The 18699-nt window shown below is 52.7% G+C and overlaps 1 protein-coding gene across 4 annotated transcripts; it reads left to right on the forward strand.

Moving 5' to 3' along the window:
* Positions 1–1916: 1916 nt before the first annotated feature.
* Positions 1917–16754, forward strand: ABHD6 (abhydrolase domain containing 6, acylglycerol lipase). 4 transcript variants are annotated; one of them, XM_058845148.1, is made up of 10 exons: positions 1917–2039; positions 5377–5446; positions 7130–7277; positions 10459–10615; positions 11032–11145; positions 11348–11480; positions 12662–12819; positions 13613–13667; positions 14100–14200; positions 14898–16754. In XM_058845148.1, exons 3-10 carry the CDS (start codon positions 7159–7161, stop codon positions 15072–15074), a joined length of 1014 nt encoding a protein of 337 aa, XP_058701131.1. In that variant the 5' UTR covers positions 1917–2039; positions 5377–5446; positions 7130–7158; the 3' UTR covers positions 15075–16754. The 4 variants fall into 4 exon arrangements, with proteins under 4 accessions (XP_058701131.1, XP_058701133.1, XP_058701134.1 ...); XM_058845150.1 differs by having other exon boundaries at positions 7134–7277; XM_058845151.1 differs by lacking the exon at positions 1917–2039 and adding an exon at positions 4936–5236 and having other exon boundaries at positions 7134–7277.
* Positions 16755–18699: the final 1945 nt, after the last annotated feature.

Raw genomic sequence — 18699 nt, forward strand, 5'->3', positions numbered from 1 at the left:
GCCTTGTCCTGGAAGTGCCTGGATCAGAGGAGCCATCGCCACCCACGGAGACTGTCAGTGGCTCTTCCCCATGGCTGCACACTCAGCTTGCAGGAGTGGGTTCCCCGCTTAGCTCATGCCGTGTTTCGACACAAAACCACTGCAAATCTCTGCTTCAGCTTCTCTATTTTAAGTGCCATCATTTTCTATGACTGTATCCAGGGGCATTCCCACCAGGTGGCCTGAAATAACCATCGTGGGCAATCCATGGTCTGTGAGCCAGCACTGCCCTGCGTGTGTCCCACGGGAGCCTGGGGCCATGCATGAGAAAGCTGAACAAACAACTCTGACAGCAAACAACGTTTGAAGGCTTGTGAAATACCTCCCATGTCCACTTAGGTCACCTTAATGGAAGCTCAGCTTTGTTTAGCCCATTTTGACCGAGAAAGAAAACCCAAAACAGGCTCAGCCTCAACTTCACCAGGCCACCTAAAGCCCTCAATTTTTGGTTATAAATCTCTTCTGACAGTTCATGTTATCAAAAGCTTATGGTTATTGTAGTAAACTCTGACCTGGAAAGCCTTTTACACCAATTATCTCACCTTTCCCAGCCTGCCAGACCAAAGGGACATCTTTTATCAGGGCACAGATGGGGTGAGGATTTGACCCAGTTTGCATTTACTCAGGAGCTGATCTCATTTCCAATTTAATTAAGTTTTCTCATAATTTTTTGCATATTTTAAAGGTACACACCAGCCTGATATGTGACCTAGGGGGAATGAAAGTAAATTTGCTTATAGCAAAAGGGTTCAGTTGTCAGTTTTAAGAAAAATCAGAGCAGATTTTAAAATGCAAGTTGAAATGCTGCTCCTGAGAGCAGTGTCATCTGTTGGGAAGGTAATAGATCTGTAACCTAAGTGACAGTCTTACTTTTACACCCAAAACAGGAATTTTATAAGTGATTTCAACCAGGGCTCTGATTTCAACCTTTGTGTCCTTTCCCTGGGAACACCCCTGATCACGGCCCTTCCCCAGAGCTGAGAACAGCTGTCCCCTGCCCCAAGGCTCCCAGGCCTCACGCAAGGGGGCTGTGAGGTTTCTCTGTGGGGTGTAGCACTGCACTCTCCTTTGTAGTTTTGTGGCAATTGTATCGCATCCCCTTAACATCCCTCTTGTATCCACCCTTGTGTCCCCTTGTGGTAACCCTGTTGCTGCCGTATCACATTCCCTTCTTTATCCCTGTTGCATCCCCATGGCAACCCCACTGTAAGAGTTCTGTAGGCTCATTGCATCCTTCTTGGCTCCCTGCTGTGTGTCCCTTGCAATAACCCCTTTTACATCTCACGTGGTGAGGCTGTTCGCAATCGCAACAAGCGACTGCACCCTGCCTTGGCGGGGTGAATCATCTTTCCAGGGTCAGGGTAAACCTAACCTGGGGTGACTGCCCACCTCCTGCAGCCCACTCGCACCCCTCCCTTACACCCCCACTGAAGTCACATCACATCCCTCTGTTGCCACTCTGTGTCCCCTCTCGTACCCCCACATTATCCCCCAGAATCCGCGTTACACCTTTTGTACCGCTCGCTCTTCCGCTGCAGCCCAGCGGCATCTCCTGCTTTAACCCCACTGAATCCCCATCACAGCTCCACCGAATCCCCCTTTCCACCCCTGTTGCAGTCCCCATGGAAGCCCCATTGCTTCTCCCTGCATTCCTTTTGCAGCCTCGTTGCATCCCCGCCTTGAATCTCCACTGAGGTCCCTCTACATCCCCCCTCTGTAGCCATCTCGCAGCCCTTGTCTCCCCCGGTCACCTCGGCAAAGCATCCCCTCCGCACCCCCCTTGCACGGCGTTGGAACTCCCGCTTTCTCCCCTGTCTCGTCCCCCTTCCACCCCGGCTGCGTCCCGCCTATCCCCCGGTGCCATCCCGCCCCGCGGAGCCGCATCCCCGCCTCTCGCTGCGCCCCGCGGAGCCGCACCGGCGCGGGGGAGGGCGCACGGAGCCGCCGCGTTCCGCCGCCCGGCGGTGCCATCACGGCCCGGCACGGCTCGGATCGGCACGGTGAGAGGCCGGGGGACGGCATGCGGGGCTGACGGTGGCAGTGACAGGAGCGGGGGGGGAAGTGAGCGGAGGGGGGGCCGTCCCGGCGTCCGGGTGTCCCCAGTCCCAACTGTGGTGTTGCTCGGGGTCGGCAGAAGATCGCGAGCAAAGACGAAATCCAAGAAAAACATTAATATATATATTCAAGTATTTAATTAATTTGCTTTTAATTTCCCCCCCTCCCCCAACAATTAATAATTCGGTGGCGAGGGGGTTGGAACAAGATGATCTTTAAGGTCCCTTCCAAAGCAATCCGTTTTATGACTCTAAAGGATTCTGTGGACTCAGATGCTGTTGTTCGGAGGATGCTGTCATTTTGCCGGAGGAGGATGCTTTTGGGGGGGGGGCGGTGGCGGGGGGGCTGTGTGCTGAGCGAAGGGGCCAGGATGTGGCCCCTGGATACCCCTACCTCATCCTTGCCCAACTCTTTCCTACCCCCTCCCCAGGAGACGGCTGAGTCCGAGCGCTCTCGTGACATCAGATGTGCCGTGCATGCTCTGCTGCGTGCGTGTGCGGCAGGATGAGGATGGCGACGGGGTCCGGAAGGAGGATGGGCACATTATGAATTTCTAAACCAGCAGCTGACTGGCAGCACAGCCTGCTCGGGTCATGGTTTTCACCCACCCTGTCCCCAGGCTGGCTGGCAGTGATGCTGATACCCTGCATATTCCCAGCCTGGGGTACAGCAGCAGGGTCAGGGACCAGCCCAGGCTCTGTGGCTCGAGTTGGAACCTTGTTCCACAGATACAAATGGCTCAGAGATGGACGTTTTGTGAAACGCTGCTGCAGAAGTAATGATTGCATTTCTGCCATCTATAAATAAATGAAGGTGAAAGGGCACATTTCCTACTCTCAGCTCACCAGAGGCCAGATTAACATTGAGAGCTGGCTGACTGACAGACAGAGATCTTTCAAATATTAATAGATATTAAATTACAACTTCACTGTGATTAGCACCTAAAGGATCCCACAGCAAACTACCCCACTGGGGAATCACAACAGTTGTTATGTCATCGTTTACAGTCAATATTATTTTTCTGGCTACAGATGATGCAGGGCTGAGGGAGTTTCCAAGGGAAAGGGTTCACTTTCATGTTTGGGGTTTTTCTTTTTACATGGCTAGTGGTGTGAGCCAGGGCTTCTGGAGGGCCCACCTCAGTCTCCGAGGTCCCTCAAAGCCCCCTATTTCTACAGTGGTAGCTTAAAATTGGTTGGTCCTTTTTCCTTTTCAGATCTTTAAAAAAAAAGAAATTAACACATGCCTAAATGTGCTGCTTAGCTTTTGGCTATTCAGTGATCAGTGAGACATGGACTGTGCTGGGTGCAGGTGGGCTGAGCAAAACCCTGGGTGCAATAGCAGCTGTGCAACCCAGTCCCAGTGAGCACGGTCCAAGACAGCCTTTGTGCCTGAATGTTGGCAGTGACAGCACACATGTGATTCCTGTTTTGTGAAATCCCTGCCTGGCCTTCCTCAGCACTGCCCAGTGCATCAGCTGCCAGTTTCCTCTTCCAAGCCAAGGCCCTTCTGCCTTGGGATGGGTTTTGTGCTGCTGCTGCCTCTCTTGTGGGGCTTGGAAAAAAATTAAAGATACACCTGAGCTGCATTCTTGGGTCTTCCCCAGCCTCCCTGGAATGACACACTGAGCTTGAAAGAGGAAAAATACCTTTGTCCCATGGCCTTGGGAGTGTTCCCAACATGCTGTCCTCTGTAGTGACCAACAGACCCCTTCCACCTGTTGGCCCCTCTCTTTGCAGATGTTGAGACCCTTACTCGAATCTGACACAGGGGAGGAAGTAGCAAACAAATGGAGATGTGGAGCCTCCCCTTAGCATCCCTCCTGGGACCATCCCGTTACCTGGGGTGCCTGGTTTTGGGGACCCTCCCAGGAGGAATGCAGTGCTTGTTGCCAGCATGGGAACCAGTGCTCCTGGTTTGGCATGCCATGCCCTGCCATGCGTGCAGTGTGTTCAGTGTTATCACCGCCGTGGTCACACATCATTTATCAGAGCTGCCTAACTGATGTTTGCAAGTTAATTTATGAAGTGTGTGGAGATCATTCTGAGAAGCAGTGGCAACACTTGGGGCCACTTGCTGTGACTCTTGGTCACAGGGCACCTCAGAATGATGGATGAACTGTGGTATGAAGGCTTATGGCTGTTACCAGAGGGCTTGTTTTTTTAAAAAAACCCACAGCAGCCTAAAAAGCTACTCTCTAGCCGGTAGCAAAGGACTGTGCCGCGGCCTCTGGTGATGTTGCCCGGTCTCAGGGCAGCAGGGAGGGTTATCATCCCCCGATGGGCAAAGCACTGCAGGACAATGCCACTGTGGGTGCTCCCACGAGGCTTTGGAGAGCCGGTGTCCCCGCATCACTGATGGGTACAGGGGTGGCTTTATCGGGCACGGGGTGCTCGGGACTGTGGCGATGGTGGCCATCCCTGACTGCATAGCTGAGCCTGCTGACATTTTCCTCCATCGGAGTTAGCCGTGGAGATCAGTGACGATGCTCTGCCCACGCAGAAGGAGGTTCGGGAGCGCCGTGGGGCTCCCCGAGCATCCTGCCCGCCCCCCCAGGCACCCGTGGCCAGCGGGGCCCTGAGCGGGGCTGGCCGAAATGGGATGGGGACAGCGGCCCCGGCTGCCCCCGGACCTGGCACGGGAGCTCTCAGGGATTTTCTGGCTTGAAGCAGCCCCCAGAACTCCAGCCGCGTGGCCCCGATGCTCCTATTGATCGTCCCCCGTGAATTTCACAGCCGAAATCCGCCGGCGAGCTGGGGCCAGCGTTCTGCTGCCTCCCCAGCGATTTCCTGCGGCTGCGCTCTGCTCCAGCCTGTGTCACACAGGGAGGGCTCGGGGGGTGCGGTGGGGGCGCACGGACAGCGCTTGGAAAAGTACCTTTAAGACAAAGAGGAAGGGGATGAGAAGCAGCTTAGCTGGCTTTGTTCTAATAGCAGTAATCACCTGAAGGGCGAGCATGAGCCCGCGGCGCTGGGTCCGCGCAGCCCTGCCGGGGCTGCTGGGCTCGGCGCTCCCCGCCGCGGCTCTCGCTTCCTCCCCGATGGCAGCTTGCACTTTGCTCCTGCTTGGAACAAGTGCACTCAGCGGGCTTTATTGTACGGAAGGCCATATTTACATCATCTGGGGAGAGGCTGGTCAGAAGGTGAATATGGGACGTCTTGAAGGGAAGCTGGTGCTTTAAATACCCCAAACTCACCGGGCCGCCGAGCCCGAAGGGAGGAGTGAAAGCAGGACTGCGATTTTGACCTTGTTTTTTTTTTTTTTTTTCCCCTCTTCTGACAGTGTTTTCAGACACTGCCGCTGCCCACAGCGAGCAGGACTTGTGCCGAGAGGAGGAGGGGAACTGTGCAAGGTAAGCCGGGCTTTTTAAAGGCTTTCTCCTCGTTTAGCTTTCTAAAAGCGGTGTGGAGGTGGAGGCAGAGGTGTTGACCCCGTGCCAGGGAGCGCAGGGGCTTCCACCGTCCCACGCTTTTTGCTTCCTGCAGCCTTCTCTCGTTACGGGTCAGCAGTGGGAACAATGGCGATTTCCCGTGCTTAATTTCTGCCCTGTTCTAGTGACATAGCAAAAGGCAGCGAGTGCTCTGGGCTCGGCTCCCTCGCAGCCCTGCTCGCATGGATAAGGTTTATCGGTTGCATAAAGCGTTTATCTATGAACAAGCCATGCCGAGATCAAGGATCTTTCTAAAAAATGTTAATTAAATGAATAACGACGTGTTGTTCAGGCTTGAAGACGGAAATGAGGTTTGGCTTTGTTAAGGAGGTGCCTGATGGAAATATTTACAGTATTCCTCAAATTTCACTTATTCCTATTTTCCCTGGGGGAAGAGGGCAAATCTGGCTGATGCTTCAGAGGTTCTGGTATCGGTTTCTCTGGTTGAGTGTAATGTGGGGGTCCAGTGTGTTCCCATGTGAGGGTGTCTTGGGGGCGGGAGGCTGTGACCGTGGTGATTGTGTTCCTGTTTCATGGCATCACATACCACACACACACACACACACACACACACACACACACACGCCACTGGGAGTCTTGCAGGAAGCTGGAAAAAGCTGATTGTCCTGACACGGAGAAGTGTGGGGGTGGTGATGGGAAGTGAGTGGTTGGTGGGAGAGCAGGCACTGGGGATATTTTGTTTTACAAATGTGGGACAAAAGTGCTAGTGCCGAGGAAAGGGGGAGCCGTGAGTTGGTTTGCAGGGGGAATTAGAGGAGATGTGTGTGTGACAGCATTTAATCTCTTAATGAGAAAAATATATCCCAGCTGCCTGTGGTAGGAAGAGTTCAGGGTCAAACATGACATTTTCCAAGAGCTTGCCCTTGCTCCTACTGTCCTCCACCTGCTGCCCCTGAGACTTGTGTGAAAGATGCTGGGGAGAAGAGATGGGGACCTGGTATCCACAGCAAGTGCAAAATGTGGGGCAGAAGTGAGGATGTGGGGGTGGGGATAAATTTGTTTCTGATAAGGGCTGGACACCAAAGAGTGCCCTGCCAAGTTGTTTCCTTCTGTTCCAGAGTCCATTAATAGGCTCTGCTTCCTTGATTAGTTGGTGCCTGTGCAGAGCGGTAATGAGAGCTGGGCTCAACCCATCAGTTCTAGGTCAGTGGTTGTGTGCTGGGGATTTGGGATCAGGCAGGGGGAGAGAAGGGAGACAGAGCTGGACACCTGCCTCCAAAAAGAAGCATGGAGCCTGCCTGGAGCTGGCCCTGCCTGCACCCCTCGGGGGGCTGTGCTTCCTGTGTCTGCAAAGTGCCCCAAGGACCATGTTGTGCCTTGTCACCTCGGACATGTTCTGTGCCTGCTAGGAGGCTCATTGCGCATTTGAGATGTGCTCTCCTGAGAGGATAACATTGCAGTAATTAGATCCATTAAGGAGCCAGAAGAAACGGGTGGGTTTTAAAACTGAGACTTTGCTGTTCTCCTGAGTGATATCTGTCTCTTGCAGAGCTGCTTTCCTCCTCATCTGGCAGCAGAGTTCTCATTTAGCAAGGACTTGTCATGATTTCTGGTGGTTAACCTCAGAACTTTCCCTAAATGCAGGCAGGTGAGGCTGAGTAGTGAAGAGCAACATGGACCTGGATATGCTGAACATGTTTGTCATCGCCGGCGGCACCCTGGCTATCCCCATCCTGGCCTTTGTGGCCTCGTTCCTCCTCTGGCCCTCGGCGCTTATCCGCATCTACTACTGGTGAGTGCATGAGCCTGGGAATCTGTGCCCAGCAGGGCCCACACAGGTCACAGGGGTGTGAACAGAGCTGGGTGTTCTGCCCCTGACAGCAGGAACAGCAGGTGACTGAGGTCCTCCAGGGCCATGCCAGCTGTGTGCAGCTTTAAACATGTCTGGGAGAAGAAAATGGCATTTTCATATTGCACTTTTGCTGCTGAGGCCTATGTCTGTCAGGCCTCTTACTGTGCCACGAGGCAGTTGGCCAGGCTGCCACTGCAGTGCCAGCTTGCAAGATCTCTCCAAACCTCTTTGGGTTGCTTTCCCCAAGGACAGGACAGACTGGGAAAAGCACTGCTGTTGCAGCCTGTCCACCAGCCTGGCAGCCGTGGCAGTCTGGTGATCTCCACCTCATCAATGTGGCCGTGGTGTGGGTGTCCCTGGGCTCACATGCTCCATCCCAGCTGACAGCCTGCTCAGCAGCCAGGGACTTTTCCCTCATTAGTGATTATGCATGAGGCTTTTCTCATCCTCTCTTTTTCTTCTGGAATGGAGCATCAGAGAAGATGGAGGGATGCTTTTCCTTATCCCCTTGAATCTTGTCCTTTCTGATACCAGGAGGCAAGCACTACTTCAGTCCGCCTTTGTCCCTGGAAATTAGTGATAAGCCCACTGGCAGCTTTCCTCTCTGGGTTTGTTGCAAGGAAAAGCTGGAATAACTCCCCTCAGAAGTCAGGGCAGGGTCTCATCCCCCAGTGTGGAGCAGGCAGCAGCAGACAGACAGCATGAGCAGAGCAGGCTGTGTGTCAGGCTGCCCTCACGTGCTGCTGGCAGGTGTTGGCTCCTACAGTTCAGCTTAGGGACGTTTCCAAATCCACCTCCTGTGAGAGGAAGCTGTTTGTCCACCACAGCACTCAGGTGCAGCAATGGGATGAAGCCTGTTTCTAAAGGCACTTTAATTGGCATCCTTTTATTCACAGCATCTGAGAGAGGAGGGAGCATGGGATGAAAACCCAATCTGCAAAGGAGAGCAGGCAGCGTCACAGCCTTCTGCTGCCCCATGGATGTCTGGGTGGTACTGGGTTTGGCAGTCAAAGTGGTTTATTTCTTTGGATATATGAGTGGCTGGTGGAAACCAGGGAGGACCCTGATAGACTGAGATTCTGAGAAGGATCCCTGGAAAGCACTGCTGAGTGTGTCTGGTCAGGGTGAAGCCTTCAGCAGCCACAGGCAGGGGTGGCAGGACAGGGCAAAGGAGGCGCAGGGTGTGATGCCAGGAGCTGGGAAGAGCCAGGCTGAGTGGAAGGTAGAGGATTTCCTGCTGCCTTTGTTCTTTTGGGATTGCAGATAAGGAGCTGAGTGAAAATGCACTGTGGGCAGGTTGGTCTGTGTTTGGGTGAGGGAGGGAGCACGTGAGCAGGGGCCAGAAGGACTGTCTTCCTTTGAAGGGTGTGGTCCCCCCATCTCTCTCTCTTCCAGCATTTCTGGCAGTATGGGCTTCTTACAGGAGAAATTGTAATGCACTGCGTGCCATAGGCACCTCTTTTGTTAGGGACAGTGGATGAGAAGCGTGGGTTTGCCCTTACTCTTCCTTTTCTATTGGCTTCTTTCCAAGTTGGATTTTTTTGAGGAGTGAAATTATTGTGTTTCCCCATTAGCAGAGACGGGAGAAGTGTAGGCAGCATGCCATGCTCCCCTCCTCTTTCAGCCCCATGCAGCTCCAGCTTTGCAGCACTGTTCCTGGGAAGTGCTGGGGGAAGCTTCTCCCTTCTTTCATAATTCCCTGGCCCCTCCTTCTCCTCACTGCCAGTCTGTGTGTCCTCAGCTGGCGCAGTCAAGGGTCATGCTGGGCCCCCCTCAGCCACGGCCTCACTGCTTTCCCTGCCACTAATGCGCCTTCCTGCCTGGCAGGATATCCAGGGCTGCCCCGCTGACCCCAGCCCTGGAACCGCTCTGCCTGTGCTGCGGCAGGGGTTAATCAGTTTAGCTGCTGCCACTAAGTGAGTTAACACCTTGTGAGGGATCAGTTCAGCTTTGCACAGATTATTTTGCCTTCTGCTGAATTGATCCATTAGGATCAGTTGCTAAAAATGTTATCATCTTGCCCATCGGTAGTTCACACCAGTGCCTTTGAGGCAAGGACTCTTAAGACACTTATTAGGGAGAAATTCACCTCTCCTTGTAGGACCAGCACAGAGCTGAGATGCTGCTTAAGTCCTACTAACTCCCTCGAAAAAGGGATTATGCTAAAAGAGGATTTCACTATGCATAAGCTTTGAGTGGGCAGAGAGGTAGGACAGTCCAGAAGTGCTGGTGACCTTGCTCTTGTGTCTTAAATAAACTCTGATACGGCATATAAAAGTATTTACCAGTGTCTTGGCCACCAGGAGTAGCCCAGTAGTTGTCCTGACAAGGGTTATATCTGAGCACAGAGGAAACGCAGACAAAGAGACCGTGTTCTCTGCCTTGGGCTGCACGTACACATCATGTGTCCAAAGTGTCACCGATAATCTCTGCCCAGGTCCTTCTGGCTGGCAGTTTTGCTGCATCCTCTGAGCAGGCTGCAAGCATATGCTGGCAGGAGCTGTCTGCCTCTGCTTTTAGAGGAACAGCCTTGGGGTTAGCCTGCTATCTTCTGGGGTGCTAAACCCAGTGTAAGGATGGTCCACTCCAGTCCTTTGTGTGTGTATAAATACATTTTCAAAGGCTGTCTCGTTTGTGCTTGTCTGTGGGGTGATGTACTCCCACTGATGCAGGACAGTGTCCAAATAACTCTGTGGCAGATCCGCTTTATCCACCTGGGAGAACTGTTTCCCTTGGCCTGCCCATCCTGTACAGTGCCTTGCCACGTGTGCTGCCCCTCTCTCTTGAGTCTCTGTCCTCATACCAGCCTTTGGGCATTTTCTCTTTTACCATTGTTATTTTGGCCCATTTCCATTGCTAAATGAGGGTATTTTTTCTAAGTTCTTAACAGACAGAATGTCTCCACAAGCCACCTGCAGCTCAGCCAGCTACCAGTACTGCACGTGTCCAGGGACCAGATGCACAGGGGTAATTCCAGTAGTGCCATTATGGCACCAGTGAGAGCCCAACAGAACTGGCCTTAGTAAACCAATAAATCTGTGGCTGCCTTCAGACTTGTTTCTTATTTCGTGGCTGGGCTCTGGTCTTGTCTTTCTCACTGGTGTTTTTTCCTTGTTTCCAGGTACTGGCGCCGAGCCTTGGGCATGCAGGTTAGATATGCAAACTACGATGACTATCAGTTTTGTTATTCCTATAGAGGAAGACCTGGATACCGACCATCCATCCTGATGTTACATGGGTTCTCAGCTCACAAAGACATGTGGCTCTCCATAGTCAAGGTGGGATTCCATTTCTATCATGTTGCTCCTTACTGAGAATTGATGGTCCTGGGCTTGGGGGCAGTGTGGGGGGACCAGTGGTTGCATGCGTGGGATGGGATGACTGCTGGAACACGCTAGGAACACGCTGCTTAGCTCCATGCCCGTGGCTTGTTGCATCTCTTCACCCCTACAACATGCAAAGCTGCAGGGGAAGAGCAGTACACACCTGCTGCCTCCATGGGAAGCAAGTCTTGGCCATGCTCTCTCACCATGTCATCCTTGGTACATGAGCTAACTTATTCTGGTGCACGAGCAACCAGGGCTGCCAGGAGGAGAGTGACACCACCCCGCTCCCACCCGGGCTCCCCGCTTGCCGTCCCTGGGCTTTGCAGTAGTTTCCTTGCACTGTAACCACCCCTGGTTTGTTTCTTCAGTTCCTGCCAAAGAACCTGCACTTGGTATGTGTGGACATGCCTGGGCACGAGGGCACAACCCGCTCGGACTTGGATGATTACTCCATTAGTGGGCAAGCTAAGAGAATACACCAGGTAAAGCTCCAGCATCACATCACCTCTGCAGGGGACGTGAAGGAATCTAAGCCCCGTGAGTCTGCCTTGTGTGGCCTCACTCCCTCCCTTCCCAGGCAGCCAGAGCCACCAGCCTCAAGCTTTTGAGTTGAATTTCTCTAATGACCTGACCCCGTGCTGTTGTTTCCTCTCTCCTAACAATGCTCCTTCTGCTCCCTGCCAGTTCGTGGAGTGCATCAAGCTGAACAGAAAGCCCTTTCATCTGGTTGGCACTTCCATGGGGGGAAATGTTGCTGGTGTCTATGCTGCTCAGTACCCAGAAGATATTTGCAGCCTGACCCTCATCTGTCCTGCAGGTGGGCAATGCAGGGGAGGCGAGACAGAGAGAGGGCAAGCAGAAGCCAGTGCAAAAGTCCAGGGCAGTGCTGGAGGCAGCATAGATGTATAGTGCAATGCATTTAGAAATAATCTGTATTTACAGTCCAGAAATCTCTAGCAAGGCACAAGAGGAAATCACAGCTTTGTGCTGACTACTCTTCAGTTTGCCCCACTGTCTTTGGTTAGAGTCAGGACTAGGACAAATGGGACAAGTTCTGCTCTGGAGGAAAATACCTTTTCCCTTGGGATGGCAGGCATTTTACAAGGCATATCTGCACCCTCTCAGTTCAGGAGAGGGAATTAAGACTGCAACAGGAATGGCCTCCCCATTCTGGCCTCCTGAAAGCCCTGGTGTGCTGGAGGCCTGTGGCTTTGGGAGCTGGAGAGCTCTGACCTCCCGCCTTTGGGTGCCTTGAGTGAGAAGAGCACTTCAGGGCTGGGTACAGGTCAGCAGGGTGTCCCCTCCTCCATCCCCAGCATCCCCTGGACAGGGGGCTGAGGGAAGGCTGGGCATGACAGGCTGCAGGAGGCATAGCGGGCAGGGAGCTTCTCTGCCAGGGAGGCTTTGCTGCATCCCAGTTGTCATAGCAGCTCCTTTCCCCTCCCACACAAGGAAAGCAGCTTCCAAATAAGCACTAAGGAATGAAACAAAGCAAATGTTACCTAGCTACCAGGCTCTGGGGGCGTTGGGTTCCCACTTCCCTCTGGGAGAGGTGGTGACTGCCTCTCTGGCTGTTTCTGGATGTGAAACCTCTGTGTGGGGGCTGCAGAAAGGTTTAGGATTAAATTGCTGGGGTACATGCAGATGGGGCTGCTGAAATTTTCTGTCCAGCCCTGTGCACTGGCAGCCTGGGCACTAGTGTTTGCATCTGAGGACTGCATAAAAATAAGCACTGTAGCTTTTGCTGAAGTAGTCATGCATGTCTGCACCTTGTGCCATGCCAGCCTGCGGGGCTGGTGGTGCCAAGCCCTGGAGCAGGAGGGAGGCTGGGTATCTCTGGTTGCATACTGAAGTAGCTGTATGTACAGATGTTTTCTTCCCCTCTTTTTATAAATTTTTTTAAGAGTGAGGGTCAGTACAAGGATGTTTTCTTGTTTGAGCTGTTTGGGGGGATCTCATCTGGATTTCAGCTTGTTCACTCCTTCTCATTCCACCCAGGCCTGCCCAGTACCACTGACAGCAAGTTCATTAAGCAGCTCCGGGAGCTGCAGGAGTCCAAACGCATTGACAGGATCCCTTTAATCCCCTCCACACCCGAGGAGATGGCAGACATGCTGAAGCTTTGCTCCTACGTTCGCTTCAAGGTGCCACAGCAGGTGAGAAGCTGATGCTGGCTGTGGCAGCTGGGAAAGGGAAGCTTGGAGGTGGTGAGCAGGTTTGCTTCTCCCTGAGCCTACATGGTGGAAACTCCCAGTGCTGGGAGTAGAGCTGGAGCTGCCAGCCCTGCCATCGCCCAGGTGAGACACACCCAGCCCCACTCCCAGCATTTTTCCAGCACTTTCCCTTCAAGCCCTCTTTTCCAAGCTCCCTCTGGCAGTCCCTGCTGGAATTCCTCCTCCCATTAAGTTTTTGGCAGCAGACTGGGATGTAGAAGGGTTTTTTAGTAAATATGGCTGGCAGGAAGCATTAAATAACTAAGGCAGCTGTTGTCTGATGTGGAGGGGGATTGTTCTCTGCTTTTTAAGTAAAAGTGATGGAAATGTTAATTGCATCATTGTGAAGTGAGAGGAACTTGGTGAGGGGCTGGCTATTAAACTAGTTTTCCTAAGGAAGTCTGCAGTAAGTAGATTGGAGAGTAAGAAAAAAAATGTAAGGTAATGCCAAGACCTTTTGTGTTTTTGGCAAAAGAATACAAAAAGTGCAGTCACGGCTGAAGTGGCTGCTGGCCAGGGGCAAAAATCAAGTCTACATCATAAAAGACAATATTAGTTGTTGCTGAAATACATGTTGCTTAAGCATGGTTTCAACAGCCCCAGGTGCTTAGGAAGAAGCTCGTGCTGGGGCCAGACTTGCTGGGGAGACAAGGGCTGCTCTTGGGTGCTCTTGGGCATGCTCAGCCCTGTGTAGGGCATGGGTCCCCTCCAGCAGCTCTCTCTGCTCTCCCTGCAGATCCTCCAGGGCCTTGTTGATGTTCGCATCCCACACAATGAATTTTACCGGAAATGTAAGTGCGTGGTGGCAGCCTCCTCACTTGGCCTTCCAGCAGGTTCCCCAGGGCGTGGGGACCAGCTGTTGCCAGTCCCTGTGTCCCCAGCTCATGGGTGGGCCCCAGCAACCCAGTGCTGTCTTGCTGAGGATGGGAGGGGGCAATGTCATTAACAGATTTGGGGACACACCTTGGTCACTGGTGTGCACTGCCACCCCCACTGGTGACAGTGTTGCTGCTTCACCCTGGCCCTTCCATCTGGGTTAACAAGTACCTTTGAGGAGATGGTTTGGCTGAGGGCCCCTCTGCAGCTGGTCTTGCTGGCAGCCCATCATCTCTGCATGGGTTTCCCAAGGAGGGGATACTGGCAGGACTGGCCCACAGGGCCCCCTTTGAGAAGGGAAGGCAAAACATCTCCCTGTAGGACTGACTCTCCTCTTGCTCCACTAGTGTTTTTAGAAATCGTGGATGAAAAGTCCAGGCACTCTCTGCACGAGCACATGAGCAAGATCAAAGCACCGACACAGGTCATCTGGGGAAAGCAGGACCAGGTAGGCAGCCCCTGCACATCCACAGACCTGTCTCCCTCTCTGCCCAGCCTGCCCACAGGGCACGGTGGGGCTGTGCTGCTGAGCTGTGCACTGCTCTGCAGGGAGCTGGCACCTGTGGCCCTGGCCCCAGTGCACTTAGGCACACAGCCTCAGCAGGATGGTGGGCAGAAAGCTGACAGCCAGCTTTCCAGAGGGAGGAGAGGGCAGTGCCAGGGCTGGGGAGTGCGAGGGGGCAGGCGGGGGGTAGGTGCCAGCACCGAAGCAGGCAAGGGCTGGGAAGAATAATAAAGTGTCAGCAGAGAGAGTTGTCCTGGCAACTGGGAAGAGATGTGCCATTTGTGGGCAGGCTTTGAGGCAAAATCTTAGGGTTTGTTTCAGAGGCAGGAGTGAGAGGGAGGATGTGGGAGGAAGCAAGCTGCAGGCATGCAGAGCACTCTGTAACTGCAAAGATGCAAGTGTTTGCTTGCAGTGATACCACTGCATTGAGACAGCAGCCAAAAAGCATACAAGAGAGTTCCCTGCTGCATGCTGAGACTGGCACCATGCAGCCTCCCTGCCCTGTCCCCAGGGCACATCACAAGGACTGTGTCTGCATCCCTGCTCCACATCTCGGTTGGACCCCAACAGGATTTCTGCAGTGTCCAGCAAATCCCATCTCTTACTGTGGCAGTGACTGGTTTTTCCCCCTGCCATCCAGGTCCTGGATGTTTCTGGTGCCACTGCTTTAGCAAACGCTATTCCAGACTGCCACGTGTACATCCTGGAGAACTGTGGGCACTCGGTGGTGGTGGAGCGGCCCCGCAAGACAGCCAACCTCATCCTGGAGTTCCTGGCGCTGCTGCACGGCATAGACAACAACAAGAAGCAGGCATGAGCGTGGCAGGGAGCCAAGTGCCCATGCCAGGTTAAATTGTAAAGTACTGCAGCTTTGATATGTTCTCAGGGATCTTGTACGAATCGGGGTCAATGTGCCAAAGTCCCTGAGGAAGGCAGAATCACTGATACCTAAACCTATAGCACCACTGGCACAGCAACCTGGGGTCATTGAGCAACCTCCATAGATGCAGGAACAGAAGCAGAGTATCTCCCTTTTCTACTTAGATGTAAGGTAGAAATGAGCTGAAATCACCCAGTGCTCATCACACAGCCACCCATCTTACCTGGGTTACCAGCACGTAGTTGTTCATGACATTTACCTAAACTATATATGAAATGTAGGAAGGAGAGGGCATCCTGGACTGAGACTTACAATATTTTTACTACTTAGAGTCCATCGTGTTGCATGCTGCTGTGCTGTAAGAGAACCCCCAAGTGCTCCAGGCGTCTGCTTGAGTGCTCTTTGTGTAGCTCCTTATCTCATGATTTGTGCAGAAAACAACAGAAAACTTCATGTGTGGAAGTCATGTGTGGAAGTCATGTGTGGAAGTCCAATGACTGTATGTGCAAAAATGTTTACACTCCGAGTGGGTTTTTCTAAATCTCTGAATAGCTCCTGTGTATTTGTAATGCCTTAACGTTGCCCAGGGTGTGGTGTCTGTGCACAGCCCACCTTGCCCAGGGTTGGTTCTACCTGAGGGTGAACACAGCCAGTGACGACGGGGTGCAGGCAGCAGCTTTACTGGGGCAGTGGGAACCGCGCAGGACGATTCGGCCCCTGAGCCCGAGTCAGCAATAAGCCCATGGCCAGGGTGTGATTCAGCCACCTCGGGTGAACTCTTGTCTCAGCTCCTCTATCACATCGTGCTGCTGAACACCTGGATGTAAATAATGATTTTCTTAATGAATTCTGTGAATTCTGCAAAAGCCAATGCCACCGGATCAGGCGTGAGGGGTGGGAGGGGGCCGTGCGTGTGACCAGCACAGGGAACAGTGAGGAGGGGTCAGCTGGCCCGCGAGGTGCTGGGCAGTGGTGGGGAAAGGTACCGTGTGCTTCTGCATCCTCTCCATGATTACAATTCCTGACCGAGAGAAGCTGCAGGTAGGAACAGGCAATACAGGCAAGCTGCACTTTACAGCCTGCAAGGTGATGTTAAGGTGCATCCTGCACCTCTCCAGGCGTGGTCCCTCACTGCCTGTCCCAGGGACAGAGCGCTGGTCCCGGTCTCAGGCAGGACCAGCGTGTGCTGGAGGGCAAGGCAGTGTGTGGTGCCCTCAAAGGCAAAGCAGCAGGTGGCTGTCACCCCTCAGTCACCCCCAGCCCTCCTCAGGGGGTGACAGTGGGTGCTGTTAGTGTCCCCTCCCCCGACTGGGAGCACAGGCTTGTGGTGCTGACAGCTTCCTGAGGTACCCGGATCTGTACATACATCTGAAACTCCCCGTCAGCTTCTTGGCTCTTTTTAAGAGGAGAAACATTGTTCTTTTAGAAAAATAGAAATTTGCTGTTATTTGCTTGGTTATTGTTTCTACTACAGGAATTGATTTAAAAAACAAAATTGCTGATAGTTTTATGTGGTAAAAGCCAGAAAAACTTGTTCGGTATCTATATGGTTTCTCATGCCACAGATTGCTGTATGCAAAGGATTTATATGGCTATTAAAATCTAGTGATTTAAGGAGTCCATGGTGCAATGACTATTTTTTCCTTTGAAGAAGAAGGTGTGGTGTGGGATGATACAGGGGTATTGCTCTGCTGCTTCTTTCCTCCCCACATTTCTGGAGATGCACGTTTTGGCTCAAGGAATATTTCATAATGGAAAGAGAGATGTTGAAGACCTGGAAGGCTCAAGTCTCATTTCTTCAATGACAACACACATTTCCCTTTTTTTTTCATTTTATTAGGAGGAGGTAGCATCAAACACTGAAGAAGGAAAATAAAACTTCAAGGGGCAAGGGAATTAAGTTTTAAGCACCAAGATTCCTCTTAAAACCCTTGCAAGCATGTTAAATACCAAGTCCATCTATTATTGTTTTACTGAATTCATACGCTGTGCTAGGAATAGCATTACATCAATTTACAGGCAAAAGTATTTGCATTTCTCCTTTCCCCAGGAGGCTCTTGAGGCTCAGCAGCTGCATTGTTTGCCAGAGGAGCTGCAGGGAGGGCTGAGGAGAATCTTCCTGCTTCTGATCACCCTGCCCATGCCCTACCACTGCTCCACTGCTGCAGGGACTCATGCATCAAGGTGACCCTATTAATGATTGCAGCACAGAGGTGGGAGGGGGCTTCTCCCCCACAGGTAGGGGCTGAGGTTGGGGTGGTTCAGAGTGTCTGCATCACGTGTTGCAGCCTCTTGTAGTTCAGCAATAAAAACCCTTCAGGTCTATGTTGGAGGGGGCCCAGACTGACCCCACAGCAGCTGAGCCTATTGGAAGGGCAGGGATGTAAGCTGCCAGCACACCATTTCCTGCTGGGAGCCAGAAAAGCCCCACACCAGACAAGGCTTACTCCCTCAGTTTTGGCTGCTGTCCCCTTGTCACTGAGCCCCCAGTGAGCCCTAGTCACCATCCAGGTACAGGTGTGGGGCTTGGGAAGGGGCAGAGGCTCCTGCTCCTCCTGGTGGGTTTTTGTGTCTTGAAGGCACAGCTGATGGAACCATAAGGAAACTACTGGATTCCAGTTGTGGCAAGCCCAGGTACTGGGCACCTGCACATAGCCTGAGCATCCTGGTTTGTCAGGAGGGAGGAGGTGTACCTTTGGTTTGTTGCCCCAGGTATAAGTATTCCTTTCCTTGTAACCATGTTTGGCTAAACCAGGTCTGTACTGGGGCTGGGTTGGGTCATGAGGCTCATGGAGGTAAAGTTTCACACAAAAGCTAAGTGAGGAGTAGGCCCTTGATTGCTGTGGGTCTTGATAAGGCTGTTGTACTGTATCCTGAAAAGAGGCTCCAAATCACAACAGGGCTGGCTTGAAATAAATCTAATACTGCCTCTGAGCAAGCTGTTGTGCTGCTGAGCATCCAAGTCTGTGGTGGTACCTGCTCCTGGGGTGTCACTGGAAGCAGGAGGGATAGAGCTGGTGGCAGCCAAGTACCTGGGTACTTGGTGTGTGCCCAGTTGATGCTGAAAGGGAAAATGTGATGGCCTTGAAACATGGACCTTCAGGGAAACCTGGGCTGGATCCTGTTCCACACAGCTGCAGACAGATGCTTGTCTGCAGTGGAAAAGCATCTTTCTCCTTTTATTTCCCAGCAAAAGAGATTTTTTTAAAATTTTTTTTCCCTTGTGGGAGGGCTTCACAGCACACATCTGCACAGAGCATCCTCTGAAGGGCAGAGTGATGCTCGGGGGGTCTGGCACTATGGTTTGGGTGCTGTTCTGGGGGTTCCCCACTCTGGCCATTCAGCTGAACCCTCCCCTGACCCAATGTGTGTCACAGTCCTCTGGATGAGAGTGTCCTGGAGCATGGCTCCACTCACCCACTGTAGAGGGGGGACCTCAGCCCCAAGCCCCTGTCCCTGTAGTGACGGAGGCACGCATTCCCTGTGCTGCCTGTGGCTGCCTTGTGACATGTGCCCTGCCAGGACCCTCCAGCTGAGACTTGCAGCGAATGCAGGAAAAACA

Source organism: Poecile atricapillus, chromosome 9 (genome assembly GCF_030490865.1).
Source record: "Poecile atricapillus isolate bPoeAtr1 chromosome 9, bPoeAtr1.hap1, whole genome shotgun sequence".
In the NCBI taxonomy this organism is placed as follows: domain Eukaryota; kingdom Metazoa; phylum Chordata; class Aves; order Passeriformes; family Paridae; genus Poecile; species Poecile atricapillus.